Consider the following 13,149-nt stretch of genomic DNA (forward strand, 5'->3'; position numbering starts at 1 on the left):
ATCTTGATTTTTTAATGCCAGCCTCATTCAAGACTATAAAAGTGGTGAACTCCTCAGCAGTTGAAATTGTGAGATTAAATAGTCATCTTAGATAACAGGAATGTTTTCTTAACCCAGTAGCAAAGTGAAAAGCAACTACATTAAATCTTAGCTTAACTCAGTACATATTTTTGGGTCTGAACGCGATCATTGCATACTAAGTGTTTCATTTTGTTTGATATAAACAAGAATTTACTCACCAAACTGCCATGTTCTCGACAATATTAAAAAAAACCAACACTGTTTATCACAGGAAAGCCTGTGAAGTACAATGGTAATGAGATGTTTTTCCTTTCCCTTCCCCAATCTCTTCCCTCAACTTGTCTTATTAGCTCACCATAGATCCTAAGTTCTTGACATTTCATCTCACTCTCAAGAAGGGTGATTTCTCTTTGCTATTGTGCTCATTTTGGTTCTCATGATACTTGCCTTATTATGAATGCAGGCTGAAGAAATTTAACCATAACACTAGCTGTATTTTCTTGTTCTGACGTAGCAACCATACTTGCAAGGCTTGTTACAAATAGCTTACACAGGCTTGACTTTAAAATTTCATTTTGTTTCTTCTTTTAACAACATTCTCATTCCTGCCCTTTCTTTGTCTCTATTGGCCTTTTGGGAGAGCAGATCCATGTATCAACATGTAGCTCCTGAATGATCCCTGTGGCCACTCTGATCATCATCACCCTAAAGATTCCTACAGGCTGATCCCTATGGAAGTTTTACCAAGGTTCTCAGCTGTAGAGGTCTCACATTCCACTGATCAGTCTCTCAGGAGGTGGTAACTCATTCAACATTTCTTTCACAGTACTGACTATGTCTTAGGTATTCTTCGTAACTGTTTGCATGTTTTGTCTCCTTGCAGCACACACTTCCCATCACACACAAAGTGAATCTATCTTGACTGAATTTATAAGTCAGCATGTGCTCTTATTCTCATTTCCCTGAGTTAAAAAACTTAAGACACAGGAGTTACCACCAGAGAGGGCTGGAAATTAGCAAGAGGACCAATCTTTCTGCTTCTTTCACACTTTCTCACTCCTCCTCATTATTACCATTATTAATTCATAACTCCTACTGCATTTCTTGTTGCTGTAGCTTGCCAGTCTTCTCTTCCACCCCTGCTGCAAAGCCAAGCCTCTCCTGAGGCAGCCATAGCTGCATGAAAGATAGTGCTACAGCCTGGCTCAGTTCGGACACAGTATCCAAAGTGCAGGCTCTGCAAGAACTGGTAGAGCCCGATGTGAAAGAGCAAGTTTTTAATCTGCTGCTTCTAAGCAAAAGCAAAGAACACGCAAATGCGTATGAAGAGGAAGTCAGAAATTGTCTTGTGACATGTTACACAAACTGAAGGCTTGTGGCTCCAGTAAGCAAAAGGAAACTAAAAAAGCTTTCTGCAGCATGGAGCCCACAAATTCAAGCAGTAAGGCCTTGTCGTGGCCAACACTCCCCTCACTGTACGACAGCTGTGCTTGCAGATCAACCCGAAGTGACAAACTCCCGTTGCTGCAGGCACCCCCTCAGCAGGGGCAAGGTCTCTAGCTGTGCCCAGCCCTGCTCCTGCCATGACTGGCACCCAAGGAGAGGAAGCACAACTTTTTTCACTCTGGATGCATCAACTCTTCCCTCGTTGCCTTCCGGACCAGACTCTACAGAAAGCACCCCGGCGTGGCTCTGTGCTGGATACAGCGGTGTTTGCACCTGAAGTGTGTGTGCTCTCCAGTCCCGGCTGGTCTCTGTGGAGGAGAGATCCCTGTTGAACCAGCAGCGGCAACAGCCCCCCTGCCCTCGCCCTGCAGGCTCAGCCTCGCTTCCCGTTGCTCTCAGGCTGTCCTACGGGCTACGCAGAGCCACAGCACCGCCTGCTGCCCGCCCGCAGCCCTGAGCCTGACATTTCGTGGCCTGTTTCTTTTAATATTCTGTGGCGGATAGGCTGTAAGAGCTACGGTTTTGTTTTGTTTTGTTTTGTTTTGTTTTTGCAAACGAGTCATCACACACGCCCACAGCCCCCAGGCCCTTCTCTCCTCAAGCACCTGCTCGGGTGTCTAACTCAGGCCTTCCTGCCCAACCATGCTGTAGCTAAGTTCAGTTTTCATTGTTTAGGGATGGGACTACGGCATCAGCAGGAGCTGGCTGAACTGAGAGGACAGAATCATCTGTGCTTCCTCTGCTGCAGTCCCAACCAAGGCAGGAATGAGACTAGGCTCCTCCAGAAATAGCCTACCAAGGCAGCTTGGGTGCACTGGGGCCTTGGATCTTCCAACAGCTGGACCACACAACGGAGGCAGCTGCTGAGGTATCATTGCCATGGCTTGTGAAAGTCAAACAGCAACTTGGGCCTCCCTCCCTCTCCTTACACACGTGGCCTTGGCTTCTGTACAACCACACAGCATTGGGCTCTTCTCTCTAGGTCTCAGCACTGCTAGCTTAGATTTGGCCTGTGATAGTCTGGACCTGCAGCTTCTGGGACTGCTATCTGCATAGTCATACATACAAACATCCAAGTTTGCATAAGCCCATATATAAATGACAGTCTTTTCAAGCTTTGCAACCATATTCATGTAGTTGCACTTCCCTTTACCTCCACCTTTTCTCTCCTCCCGGAATAAAAAATGTCGTAAACTCCTCTAAAGAATTCCTGAGCATGCTGAAAAAAGCTGGAAGAGTTATTCAGCATGGGCACTACAGCATCTTTTTTTTATTGACCTCACTCTTGGAAGCTATTGTGGTCTTAGATTTTAATTAATAAAAAATAAATCTGAGGCAGATATTTGGCATGGGAGAGTTTAGTTTTCAAGTGCAGTGATTAACAAAGTTATAAGCCATTGTACAAAGTAATGGAAAATAGGAAATACTTGCAAAGAGCAATTCTGTTGACCTTTGCATATGATATGTATCATCAAGTACAGTTCCACACTGCACAGTTAAGGATGTTATCAAATTCCTGTATTTATTAATAAGCTACTACTGATAAAATTACAATTCTATAAAAAACAGACTGTTATATAAAAATAATAAAATCTACTTCCGTACACTCACGTAGGCATGTAGTGAGCCTAGCATGTAATCCACTATGCCAGAACACAAGGGTTATTAGTAAATGGGCACATTACAGGCAGAACAGTCTCAAACTGGGCAATTTAACTTAATTTATTGCCAAATTAAATATAACTTTTAATTTCAGATTGGAATGTTGACAAGCCAAAAGACAGCTAAGCAAACACTTAGAATCTTAGAACTGCTTGTGTTGGAAGGGACCTTAAAGATCATCATTGGGAAATGCATTTTTTCCTCCTTCTTCAGGCTGAACTTCAGTCCAGCACCTCTTTATGCATCCAACTTTGTCTTCACAAGGTGTTATACTCAGTCCTTCCTAGTGCTTCTGGTAGTGTGAATGGCAGCAAAGGAAGTTGGTATATGTGTGTAGTGTTTTCTTTTTGCTACTTGTCCTTCTTATTATTTTCATCATCTTTTCCATTGCCCCTTCTTCCTGATTTGTTTCCTATATGTCAGTCGGAGTTATGATTCAGTCCCTCAGAGGTGTCCCAGCCTCAGCCTGCATTGCTCCTTTACAGCAGTGCATCTCCAGCCATGTCCCCAATGATTTTCCCTTTCAAGTGCCACCTCTTCTATATCTCCTCCTTTTAACCTGCCCCTCAGCTAAGGCTCTTTTCAAACATTACTTAAACTTGCAGTTCTTATGAAACATGACTGAGATGCAGACTGAAGTCTCCAGTTGCTCTGAAGAAGACAAGGCAAATTCTTTGCTGTAAATCTTTATTTGGAAGGGTAAATAGACAATGTTAAATTGTACAGTGACCTCCTAAGAACTAATTGGAACAAATTATGAATTACTTTTCAACTTGATCCTAGAGCATCCTACCCGAAATAAAAGTATACCATTAGAAACAAAGTGCATACATGAGAAAACAGTGTGCAGTCAGTGGGAAATGGTTACTGCAATAGGGAGCTGCCAAAAGAAATATATTTTGACTAAGGAGCAGTCTGCATTATATAGTAAAGCTACCTTTCCACATTTGCAACTGAAAGAGTTGCACTACAGTGGAATGGCATGCTGCTTTACTCTTTTTCTTTTTGTCAGTGATTTTTATTTGCCTTCTTCTGAGAAGTCATTTATTTTTGCTTGCCTTCTTGCCTGACACAAGGAGAAAAGAGGACTTGCGGGCTGATAAAAGATCTACCCTGAAGACCTTTCTCAGGAAGTTAATTGTGCCAAACTCCTCCAGTTTTCATGAACTGCATATAGTGAAAAATGCCACATTTTGCACAGTGCCTCATCCCTGCTGGGTGGCAGTAACTTCATGTTTCTGGTGTTTCACATCAGTATATTTTACTGGTTTTGGAACATTGATTGTGTCCAAACAAAGAAGGCAGGTTTATACACATGAGGAAGCCAATGCAGTCACTGATAATTTAAAGTCTTTAAATTGCTTTTCTTTTCTTTCTTTTTTTTTTCTTTCTTTTTTTTTTTTNTTTTTTTTTTGCAGTAAGAGAACTCGAAAGAACCCATGAGTTTTATAATGAAAAGAAAGGCCAAAATGTATCTTTTCATTTTTTAAAAAGCAGTTGCATGCAGACCGCAAAAGAAAAAATATATTTAAATTGGCTTCAATCAGGTTTGTTTTTACTATGGAGCAGGAATTAGCTGCATCTTTAACAATCATTTCATAATGCCCTGAGGAAGTTAAAGTGCTTCTGTTGTCTCACAAGATGCATATCTTGGTTATTAGTAAAGGTCTGTAAGCAAATTCAAACATATACAATGAGAAAAGCAATACAAAAACAAAAGCAAACAAACAAAACACCCCACAGTGCTTTGAAACTAAAATAGCTATTTATATATATATATCTTGTGCTGAAATTTCACCAGGTACAAAGGAGTGTCAGGGAATGTTGCTTGATGTGTGTTTTATAATATATAATCCTTCTTACAATAAGCAAAAGACTGAGGATAGTGTTGAAGCATCTTTCCCTGGCAGTAATGCCAAAAAAGCTAACAAAGCAGGGTTGTTAAGAATCATAGCATTTAATTCCATCACATTTTCTAAATATTATGTTTTTGTTTTCTAAATATTATGTTTTATAATTTGTTTGTTCATATATATAATTTATACTAAAATGCAGCTCTTATTGTTTTAATTATAAACTTTGTATGTTGTATGCCAGGAGACCAGCAATAGAAAAACCAAGGTAAAAAGACACTCTTTGTATATTTGGGCCATTTTTCGATAGGCATGAAAGAGCAGGCTGCACTGGTATCCTATAGGGTTCATTGCTGCCATAATTTACATAGATAACTGTACCCTCAGCTCTCCCATCTAAAGGAAGCAAAAGATCACGAACAGCCTTTTCCTCCCAGATATTTCCTTTCTGCCAGAGGGAATTCAGTTTTTGTTCTGGAAGCGAGCTACAAAGCTGGTCTATCTTTCTTTTGTGAACAAATTTGTTCAGACCACTGCCTTTTGCAAGATAGAAATGAGCCAGAGGTTGCTTGGAATGATGCACAGCTCCATAGAGCTTTCTGAATGACTCACTTAGGCGCATAAGATAGTAGTCCATCTTCCTGGAATCTTCATTTAGTTGTTTTCTATTTTCAGGCCAGAACAACAAGGAGGCAAGAAAGAAAGGCTCTACACAGTATGAATTTGGTTCCACTCTGTCCAGAATACTTCGAAGTTGAATTCTCAGCCCTTCAAAATGATGTAACTCAGTGGATTTAGGATTAATGCAATTCAGAACAACATTTGCCAAAATAAAATTCTGTTTTTCTTCTAGTGTTGCTTGTAGATTCTCATCACACAAAAGTGCATATGCATATACTATGCTTTCTATTTCACTATCATCTTTTCTGTGATTTTTGTGAAGGTATGCCAAAAGTCCAGAAAACGAGTCTGCTTTGGAGGCCTCCATTATCTTTCTGAATGCTTCTATTTTCTGAGTCAAGGGACACCTTAAGAGCTGTTGGCTTCTCAGCTGATCAATATTCCAATCACAAAATATTTTTGTGAATTTAGTAAAGCATTCTTGAACCTTTCTGTATATATTTGCTTCTGCAATTTCTTTTTCATTCATCCGTGTTTTGAAAAACACAAAGTAGTCTTCAAAAAAATCAAACGCCCTTTTCAAATTTGATTGCAAATTATCTATAAAGCTGGAATAACGTTTAAGTGCTGCAAACATTTCACTCTCTGTAATGAAACCACTAATTTCTGATAGATGATTTATCATGTTTTCTCTACACTGCAAGACTTCTTTGCTGATGAAAGGAACAAGTGTAAGGACATCAATAACATAAAGACCAGTTTCTATTTCTCCCAGATAACCAGAAGTATTGTAACTTTGAAACTTATTTTTAAGCTTTTGACGCTGCAGATGTTCATTGCCTTCATTTTCAGCTTGATGCTGAGATATTCTGAAAGCTTGTGAAGCATTGTAAGCAAGATCTAGCAAATGTTCCAGTTTCTCAGCTGTTAAATTTGCACTCTTTGCTTTGTGGTCTACCCAGTATCTTAGCTGACTTTTAAAGACTCGACCTAGTGTATCTGATATGTATGAACTGTGTGGTGCTCGCTGTTTGGCTTCTTTGGCCCAGAGTAATGCTAAGTCAAATTTTTTCTCTTTGATGTAAAAGTATCTTGCTAAGACTTGGCAAATGAGAGCATTTTTCTTAAACCTAATGGAAGCTTGTCTTAACACACATTCCACAATAGCAGACTCCTCTTCTCTTTGAATAGCTTCAATTAAAGGGGAAAACAACGTGTCTAAATCATCACCATGTTCTTTACGCTGTCTAGTAATCAGCAAGGTTTGTATGTCACGAATAAGTTTCTTTAACGGAGTTTCATAAAATAAATCCTCTTTCAATAACTGCAATATTATTTCACTTTTGGACAAGCCATATGTTTGCTTAAATTCTGTTAGGCAGGTCCATGCTATCAATGGGTGAACAATACGTAGACCTCGGTATCTTGTGTATTCCTGTCTCCGAACATACATTAGAATATTGGAACAGATTCCCATTTTTTCTATCAGTCTGTCTTTGTTGCCAGAATCTCGAGAATTAATTCCCAAGAATTCTTCACATAGTGATATTGAAAGTGTAGATGTTCCTACATAAGAGTTTAACAGTGTTAGATAGCAAACAAGTTGTGCTTGTTTAGAGGTCATATCCAAGTTATGCAAGGTTTTTTTAACCACTTTTTCTATGTACTTTGGATCAAAGTTTTTCTTCATAATCATAAATGAATAGAAATTGTCAGGATTTTGATGCATCTGTTCAATATCTTTTAGTTTCTGATCAAAGGCTCTCTGCTCTTTTTCAGAAAGAATCTGTTTCAAAGAAACGCTATTCAAGGAATTGATTGTGGAACTTTCATCAGGATTCTGAGATCTCATACAATTCAGAATTATCACCAAAGGATTTACATACCGAATGCATTTTTCTGTTATAGCTTCCTCAATTTCTTTCTGCAAAAGATAGACGATTTCTTGATCTTCAAAATCATCCACAAGAAGTAACACTGGTAAATAGCCACTGTTATTGTTTGCTCCATAGGTGACTAAAGTTGTCAGCTGCGTTCCAAAGTCACCTGTTTTGTTTTTCAGAACGGCACATCTGAAATGCTTTCGGAGGTTCCAGAGGATATGCATAGCTAATGTTGTTCCACCACAGCCAGGATGGTGGTAAAGGTTGACAATTTCTACAGGTGACTGATTAGCACTGTTTGACAAAGACACAATTAGATTTTCAAGGTTTTCATAACGATCCCTTTTGATAAAATCTGATGTATAATTTTCAGAAGAAAAATAAAAATTCCACCATGACACTTTACCACCTCGATAAAAATCTTTTTCCCTCTCTTCCATGAATTTTTTAAATTGTTCTTTATTCTTCTCTATCTCTGTGTCCTTGCATTCATTTTCACACAGTATTTCCAGTGCTTCTGTGAAATCATCTTCCTTCTTTAGGAGAGTGGTAGAACCACCAACAGAAGGCAGAAGTCTTCTGGAAGACTTTGTCATTGATTTTGCTCTTGTGATGGTACCATTTACCATCTCCAGGGTTAAATTAGAAACACATTTGTTTGAAAGTTCTTCCTCTTTAACACCTCTAGCACAAAGAAGATCTTTCCATCGCTGATACGTACCTGTACCAATGCAAATGCAGACCATGTCTTCTAGTCCCTTTAATTCTTGGTAGAATGTAACAAACGTCTCAGTAAAGGGATCCAATGGATCTTCCACTCGGGAAAGCAAAAGAAACACTATTAAAAACTTTCCACTCTGCTTTACATCCTTGTGTGAAAGAAATGAAATCAATTTTCGGACTTCAGCAGCCCTCTCTCGTTGCCATGAAGTGGGATCTAATGGTGGTTCTTTATTTCCTTTTAAGTCTGATCCACCATTGCAGAAAATCCAGTTGGTCTCCTGATGCAGATTCAGCTTTTCAGCTTGTTCAGCAACTGAACCCATCTTGTTCTCATAATGAGATGGGAAGTGAATTTTGGCACTTAGATTTTTTCGGTAAGTCTTAAGTACACCATTCATTTCTGATTCAAAATCAAAGTCAAGGACAGCAAACCATTTTATTTCCTGTATAAAGTCTAAGTGTGATGTTTGACTCGAAAGGCTTTTGTTTGCTACCAAAATGTAGTAGTCATAATAAGAGTCATCTAGCACATCTCTGTTGCCAGTGAGCAGACTAACTAGCTTTCGTCCTTCAAGTGTTGTCTTCTTTTGCTTTAAATTATATTCTTCTTCTGCTCTTTTACGGGAGTCTGCTAATAATGGCAAATTACATGTAAATGTTTTAAATTCTTTTGTACCTTGAATATTTTTAGAACTAGCTCCATCCCGGATGAAGACAGCTTTTTTCCAACCATTGCTCTTGAAATCATATATGTTAGTAGAGAAGTATTTTGTATGACATATGGAGTATTGGGGAACCACATCTACTTCAATGACAAACATATCTGATGGAGTTCCGTTTGGTAATAATACTTCCACAAATCTAGGATCTCTAATGCAAGCTTTTGCAGTTCCAATGTATTCCCCAACAAAGTACTTTTGAATATATTTATTAAAATGCTCAATGTAAGCTTCTTTCTTGGTAACTTTTATTCCTTCAATTTCCCCATGTGGATTGTCATGTACTCCAAAATGAATAGTGCCATTTGTGCGAGAGTTCATGCAGGCTGAAGCAAACCTAAAGACTTCATTGCTGAATTTCATCTTAATATCCTCTTCTAGTGCATTCTCTGTGTTGGTAAGTAATTTGAATTCATGTGCTGGATCAATGAGATTGAGTGGCCCCGTTTCAGGAACGTTAAGAATATTATGCTGTATATATCGAGTACCATCACTGAAATTATCAAAAGGATGTGGCATACACATGTTTCTGGTTGGGTGCTGGCTGCTTGACAGTGACTGGTCTGGTACACTCTCATCAGCTGTCTTTACCTCTCTTTTATTCTCTATAGGCTCCCTTTCAGAGTCCTGCAATATACTGGAGTTCGATGACCTGTATTCCTTGCACTCCTTCTTTGCAATTTCTCCATCCACTTTTCCATCAAGACACTGTTCACTGCCTTCTTGTCCCATAGCCGGGTCTGAACTTTCAGCGACAATGCCATGCTTTTTCAGGAAATGAATGATTTGAACAGCAGGCCCATGAGGTATGCTCATATCCACAAGATCTGCTTTAGTCAATAGTTTCAAACTAGAACCAGTTACATCTTGGCTATACAGGATTTCTGCATATTTCTGGTCAATATTAACATCTTCAATTAAGAATTGTTTGACTTCTTCTTTTGTCCACTTTTCAGTATGTTGATATAAATGTAACTTCTCTTTTTTCTCACTGTTTGCTTCCTCCATTCTTTAAGGAAAAAAAGCACAGTGTTACTAATACTGATTTATAATAGCATATTTACTGAACAACTCACATTTCCTTGCATCTGTACGCCATTAATTTCTTCATTTGTGTAATATGCCACATGGAATATAACGATTCAATCAGAGGACATCAGGGGAATGTGAAGTCAGATCACATACAAGGCATTAACTGATTCTAAGAGACATACTACTTTTTCTTATGGAACAATTTTATTTGAATCCTCTTTTCAAACTATTCCATAGTGGACACTACAAAAAAATTTTGACTGGTGTCTATTTGTCATCACTGGACACCAATTTGCAATCATTTAGTCCATCTCATATGAAACACACTCACAACTGGCTGTCATTAAGCTTGCAATTTGTTAGAGAAGCACACAGAAACTCAACTGTTTTCAATCCTTAGATGTGCTTAGGTACTTGATTTGTCTGAATAACACTGCAAAGAATAATGTAGAAATAAACTGCTGTGATTACTCAACTCTTGCTATTGCAAATGCAAGGAAGGTCTCCGTATTACCTTTTCAGTATGTTTTGCATTCAATAAGTATTCTCAAACAAAATCAAGCTGGTCAGCAGCATCTGAAGAGATGAATGAGAAGCAAAAATGCATCTTACAGTTCTCTTGGTCTTGGTAAAAGTGGTCTTTCTGCATAAACCTTGAGGAAAGAAGGGAAGGGAAGGGAAGGGAAGGGAAGGGAAGGGAAGGGAAGGGAAGGGAAGGGAAGGGAAGGGAAGGGAAGGGAAGAGAAGGGAAGGTTTTTCCTGAAAAGTGTCCTATTTTACTTTATACTTTCAAATGTAGAATTACATCAGGGTTAGGGATAGAGTTAGTATTTACTTTTTTATGGAATTACACTCAGTTACAGTCATTGCACAGGTGGTAATATTCCACTTTCTGTACTTTCCTTGTTGGTAGTGGATTGTTCTTGAGACAAAGTAACTTCTTAGATATTTTTTTACTGAAGAAATTACATTTTCTACTATCATAGCATGTGTTCTTCAATCTATTACATGATTTCCTAAATAGTTTTCCTTAATAGGAAGCAATAGTAAGGGTTTATTATAGCTTGTGCTGGAATATTGTTGTTTTCATAGTCTCTGGATTTAACTAATGAACTGTCAGGGCAGAAGGAAAAGTGGGGCACAGGCTGGGGAAAGCTGCAGTTGTCTTTGCTCCTAAGGGACTCTCCCCTTTGCTCTCAGGAAAAGAAGGAAAGCTAGTTTCGAGTTGTTCAAAACTCCACCCAGAGCAGTAACTCCACCCAGAGTGTCTGAAAGCTGAGAAAGGAAACTGAAACCAAAGTATTTCTCCAACTCAAGTGACTGTATTCAGCCCAGCAGTGTTGTATTGGTCCTTTACAATTGTAAAAGTACAATTCTGAATTCCACCACTTAAATTTAGTAATGGAAGCACAGTGTACTCCTAACACAGAAGCAAATAGGTTTATGTCCTTTGAAACAGTTACTCTATGTTTTAGAGTTTGGAATAACTCCTAATGAAAGAAAGCTCTAGAATGAGATACCTTCATTTCCCAGTTTTGATGCAGTGTTTCTAGATTTCATGTTACTGGCTAGTAATGTGACTCACCCTTTTCCAACGCAGTGTCACTGTACCATATTATTGCTGCAGAATACTTTCTTTGAGGACATTTTCTCTGGGCTTAATTCAGCATAATCTCCTAACAGCTAGTTTTCACATGCAAAAATTTAACAGAAGATCTGGAAGAGTTTATTTTAGTAGATTATACATCATTTAATGTATAAAACAAATGCCCCAGAAACACGAAATGACATCAGACTAAGCCACCATTTCTACATAAGATATTCCAGTATGTGTGTACTTACTGTAACTGTTCTCTTCTGCAGTTTTCTTTCTACAGTTGTCCAGTAAGCATATTTTGCTCAAGCAGCAAACCACAGCATCCAAGATTTGTCTGAACTACTCTTCTCAACTAAAGAACAAAAATAAAACAAAACAAAAACATTAAAATCAATTTTTAAACTTCTAACAGAAGTCTGAGGTTACAAAAAGTAGGAAGGAAAGAAAGAGCATAGATCAGTTGTTTCAGTAACAAAAACACATCTCTGGAGAAGAGACAAAAGTGCTTCCTTCAGAATATTTATTATTCCTTACCTTTCCTTACACACTTCTAGTTTAACCTTCCATAGCCATGTCTAAGATGCTGCAGACTAAACAAGTTAGAGGCTGGGTGTTGCAGAGAAGAAGGAAATAGTTGCAGGGTGTCTGGGAGGTACCGCTTATCTCCTCCCCTTTTGCTTTCCCTTTTACAAAGCAGGATTGCTTCTCTGTTTCTTCTGTTTTGGGAAACGACTGTGGTTCCCTTTGGAAATAAAGAATTCTGATCTAGGATGCCTTTATTAAAGCAATTATACAGTACTATCTTGAGCTATTTTGCCTGCCCAGGGAGGTGATGGAGTTGCCATCCCTGGAAGTGTTCAAGAGGTGTCTGGATGAGGAGCTACGAGATATGGTTTAGTAGCTTGTGGTAGCAATGGTAACTAGATGAGATAATCTTGTAAGTCCTTTCCCCTTTCCAACCTTGTGATTCTATGATTCTATGAGTCTTTTTTCCAGAAACATGTGAAATAGCAAAACACAGAAGAACTTATTGATAATAAAAAGCTAATGAATACATTGACATTCTTAAACAAGTAGAAAACTGGGGTGAGGAGAAAAGAAGGGAAATAATATACAAAGTGATTTTCTACATCATTATAGGCACTTCTGAAGAATCAGTCTTACTGAATTGTTCCTTATCTTGGTTCCTTGATTTCCTACAATGAAATATGCATTTTTATTCCTGGTCTCCTTCTTTGGATCAAGAGTCCAGTTCAATATGGAACTATATAGTGGAACTATATAGAAGAACTATTGAGTCTGGGTATAGTTTTGTGGATACTTGACTCTTAGGTAGTGTGCTCACATTGCACTGTGCTGTTCCCCAACACTCACTGAACTTCTTGGTGCAGTAACACCCAATGTCTGGGTGCTGCTCCTATTGCACAGCTCTGACGCCAGCCTTGTAGTACCATACTGCTCTGACCATTGCCACATCCCTGATTTTTCATCCTTTGCCTTGACATGCAACTGAGAAAGCCAACAACAAGAATTTAAAGAATACAGTTAGAAATGCAGGAGCAAGAGTGCTCTCACTAGCAGAGTTATGTTTT

At 38.6% G+C, this 13,149-nt stretch overlaps 1 protein-coding gene across 3 annotated transcripts; it reads right to left on the minus strand.

The window, feature by feature from the left end:
- Window positions 1-2,809: 2,809 nt before the first annotated feature.
- LOC107309078 (sterile alpha motif domain-containing protein 9-like) lies at window positions 2,810-12,363 on the minus strand. Of its 3 annotated transcripts, none has more exons than XM_015853536.2 (4): window positions 12,092-12,363; window positions 11,803-11,909; window positions 10,475-10,613; window positions 2,810-9,937 (listed from the first exon to the last, which is right to left on the minus strand). In XM_015853536.2, the coding sequence occupies exons 3-4, from the start codon at window positions 10,492-10,494 to the stop codon at window positions 5,200-5,202; spliced, it is 4,758 nt and encodes a 1,585-aa protein (XP_015709022.1). In that variant the 5' UTR covers window positions 10,495-10,613; window positions 11,803-11,909; window positions 12,092-12,363; the 3' UTR covers window positions 2,810-5,199. The 3 variants fall into 3 exon arrangements, with proteins under 3 accessions (XP_015709022.1, XP_015709021.1, XP_015709023.1); XM_015853535.2 differs by having other exon boundaries at window positions 10,475-10,536; window positions 12,092-12,362; XM_015853537.2 differs by lacking the exon at window positions 10,475-10,613 and having other exon boundaries at window positions 12,092-12,361.
- Between the last annotated feature and the right edge of the window lie 786 nt (window positions 12,364-13,149).

This window comes from Coturnix japonica, chromosome 2 (genome assembly GCF_001577835.2).
Source record: "Coturnix japonica isolate 7356 chromosome 2, Coturnix japonica 2.1, whole genome shotgun sequence".
NCBI lineage: Eukaryota > Metazoa > Chordata > Aves > Galliformes > Phasianidae > Coturnix > Coturnix japonica.

Bases quoted from the DNA above. Each gene is read 5' to 3' on its own strand.
- LOC107309078 (XM_015853536.2), bottom strand. From the start codon at position 10,494: ATGCAAAACATACTGAAAAG. The intron at 9,938-10,474 runs GTAATACGGAGA...TTTTCCTTAAAG, and splicing joins ATGCAAAACATACTGAAAAG to AATGGAGGAAGCAAACAGTG.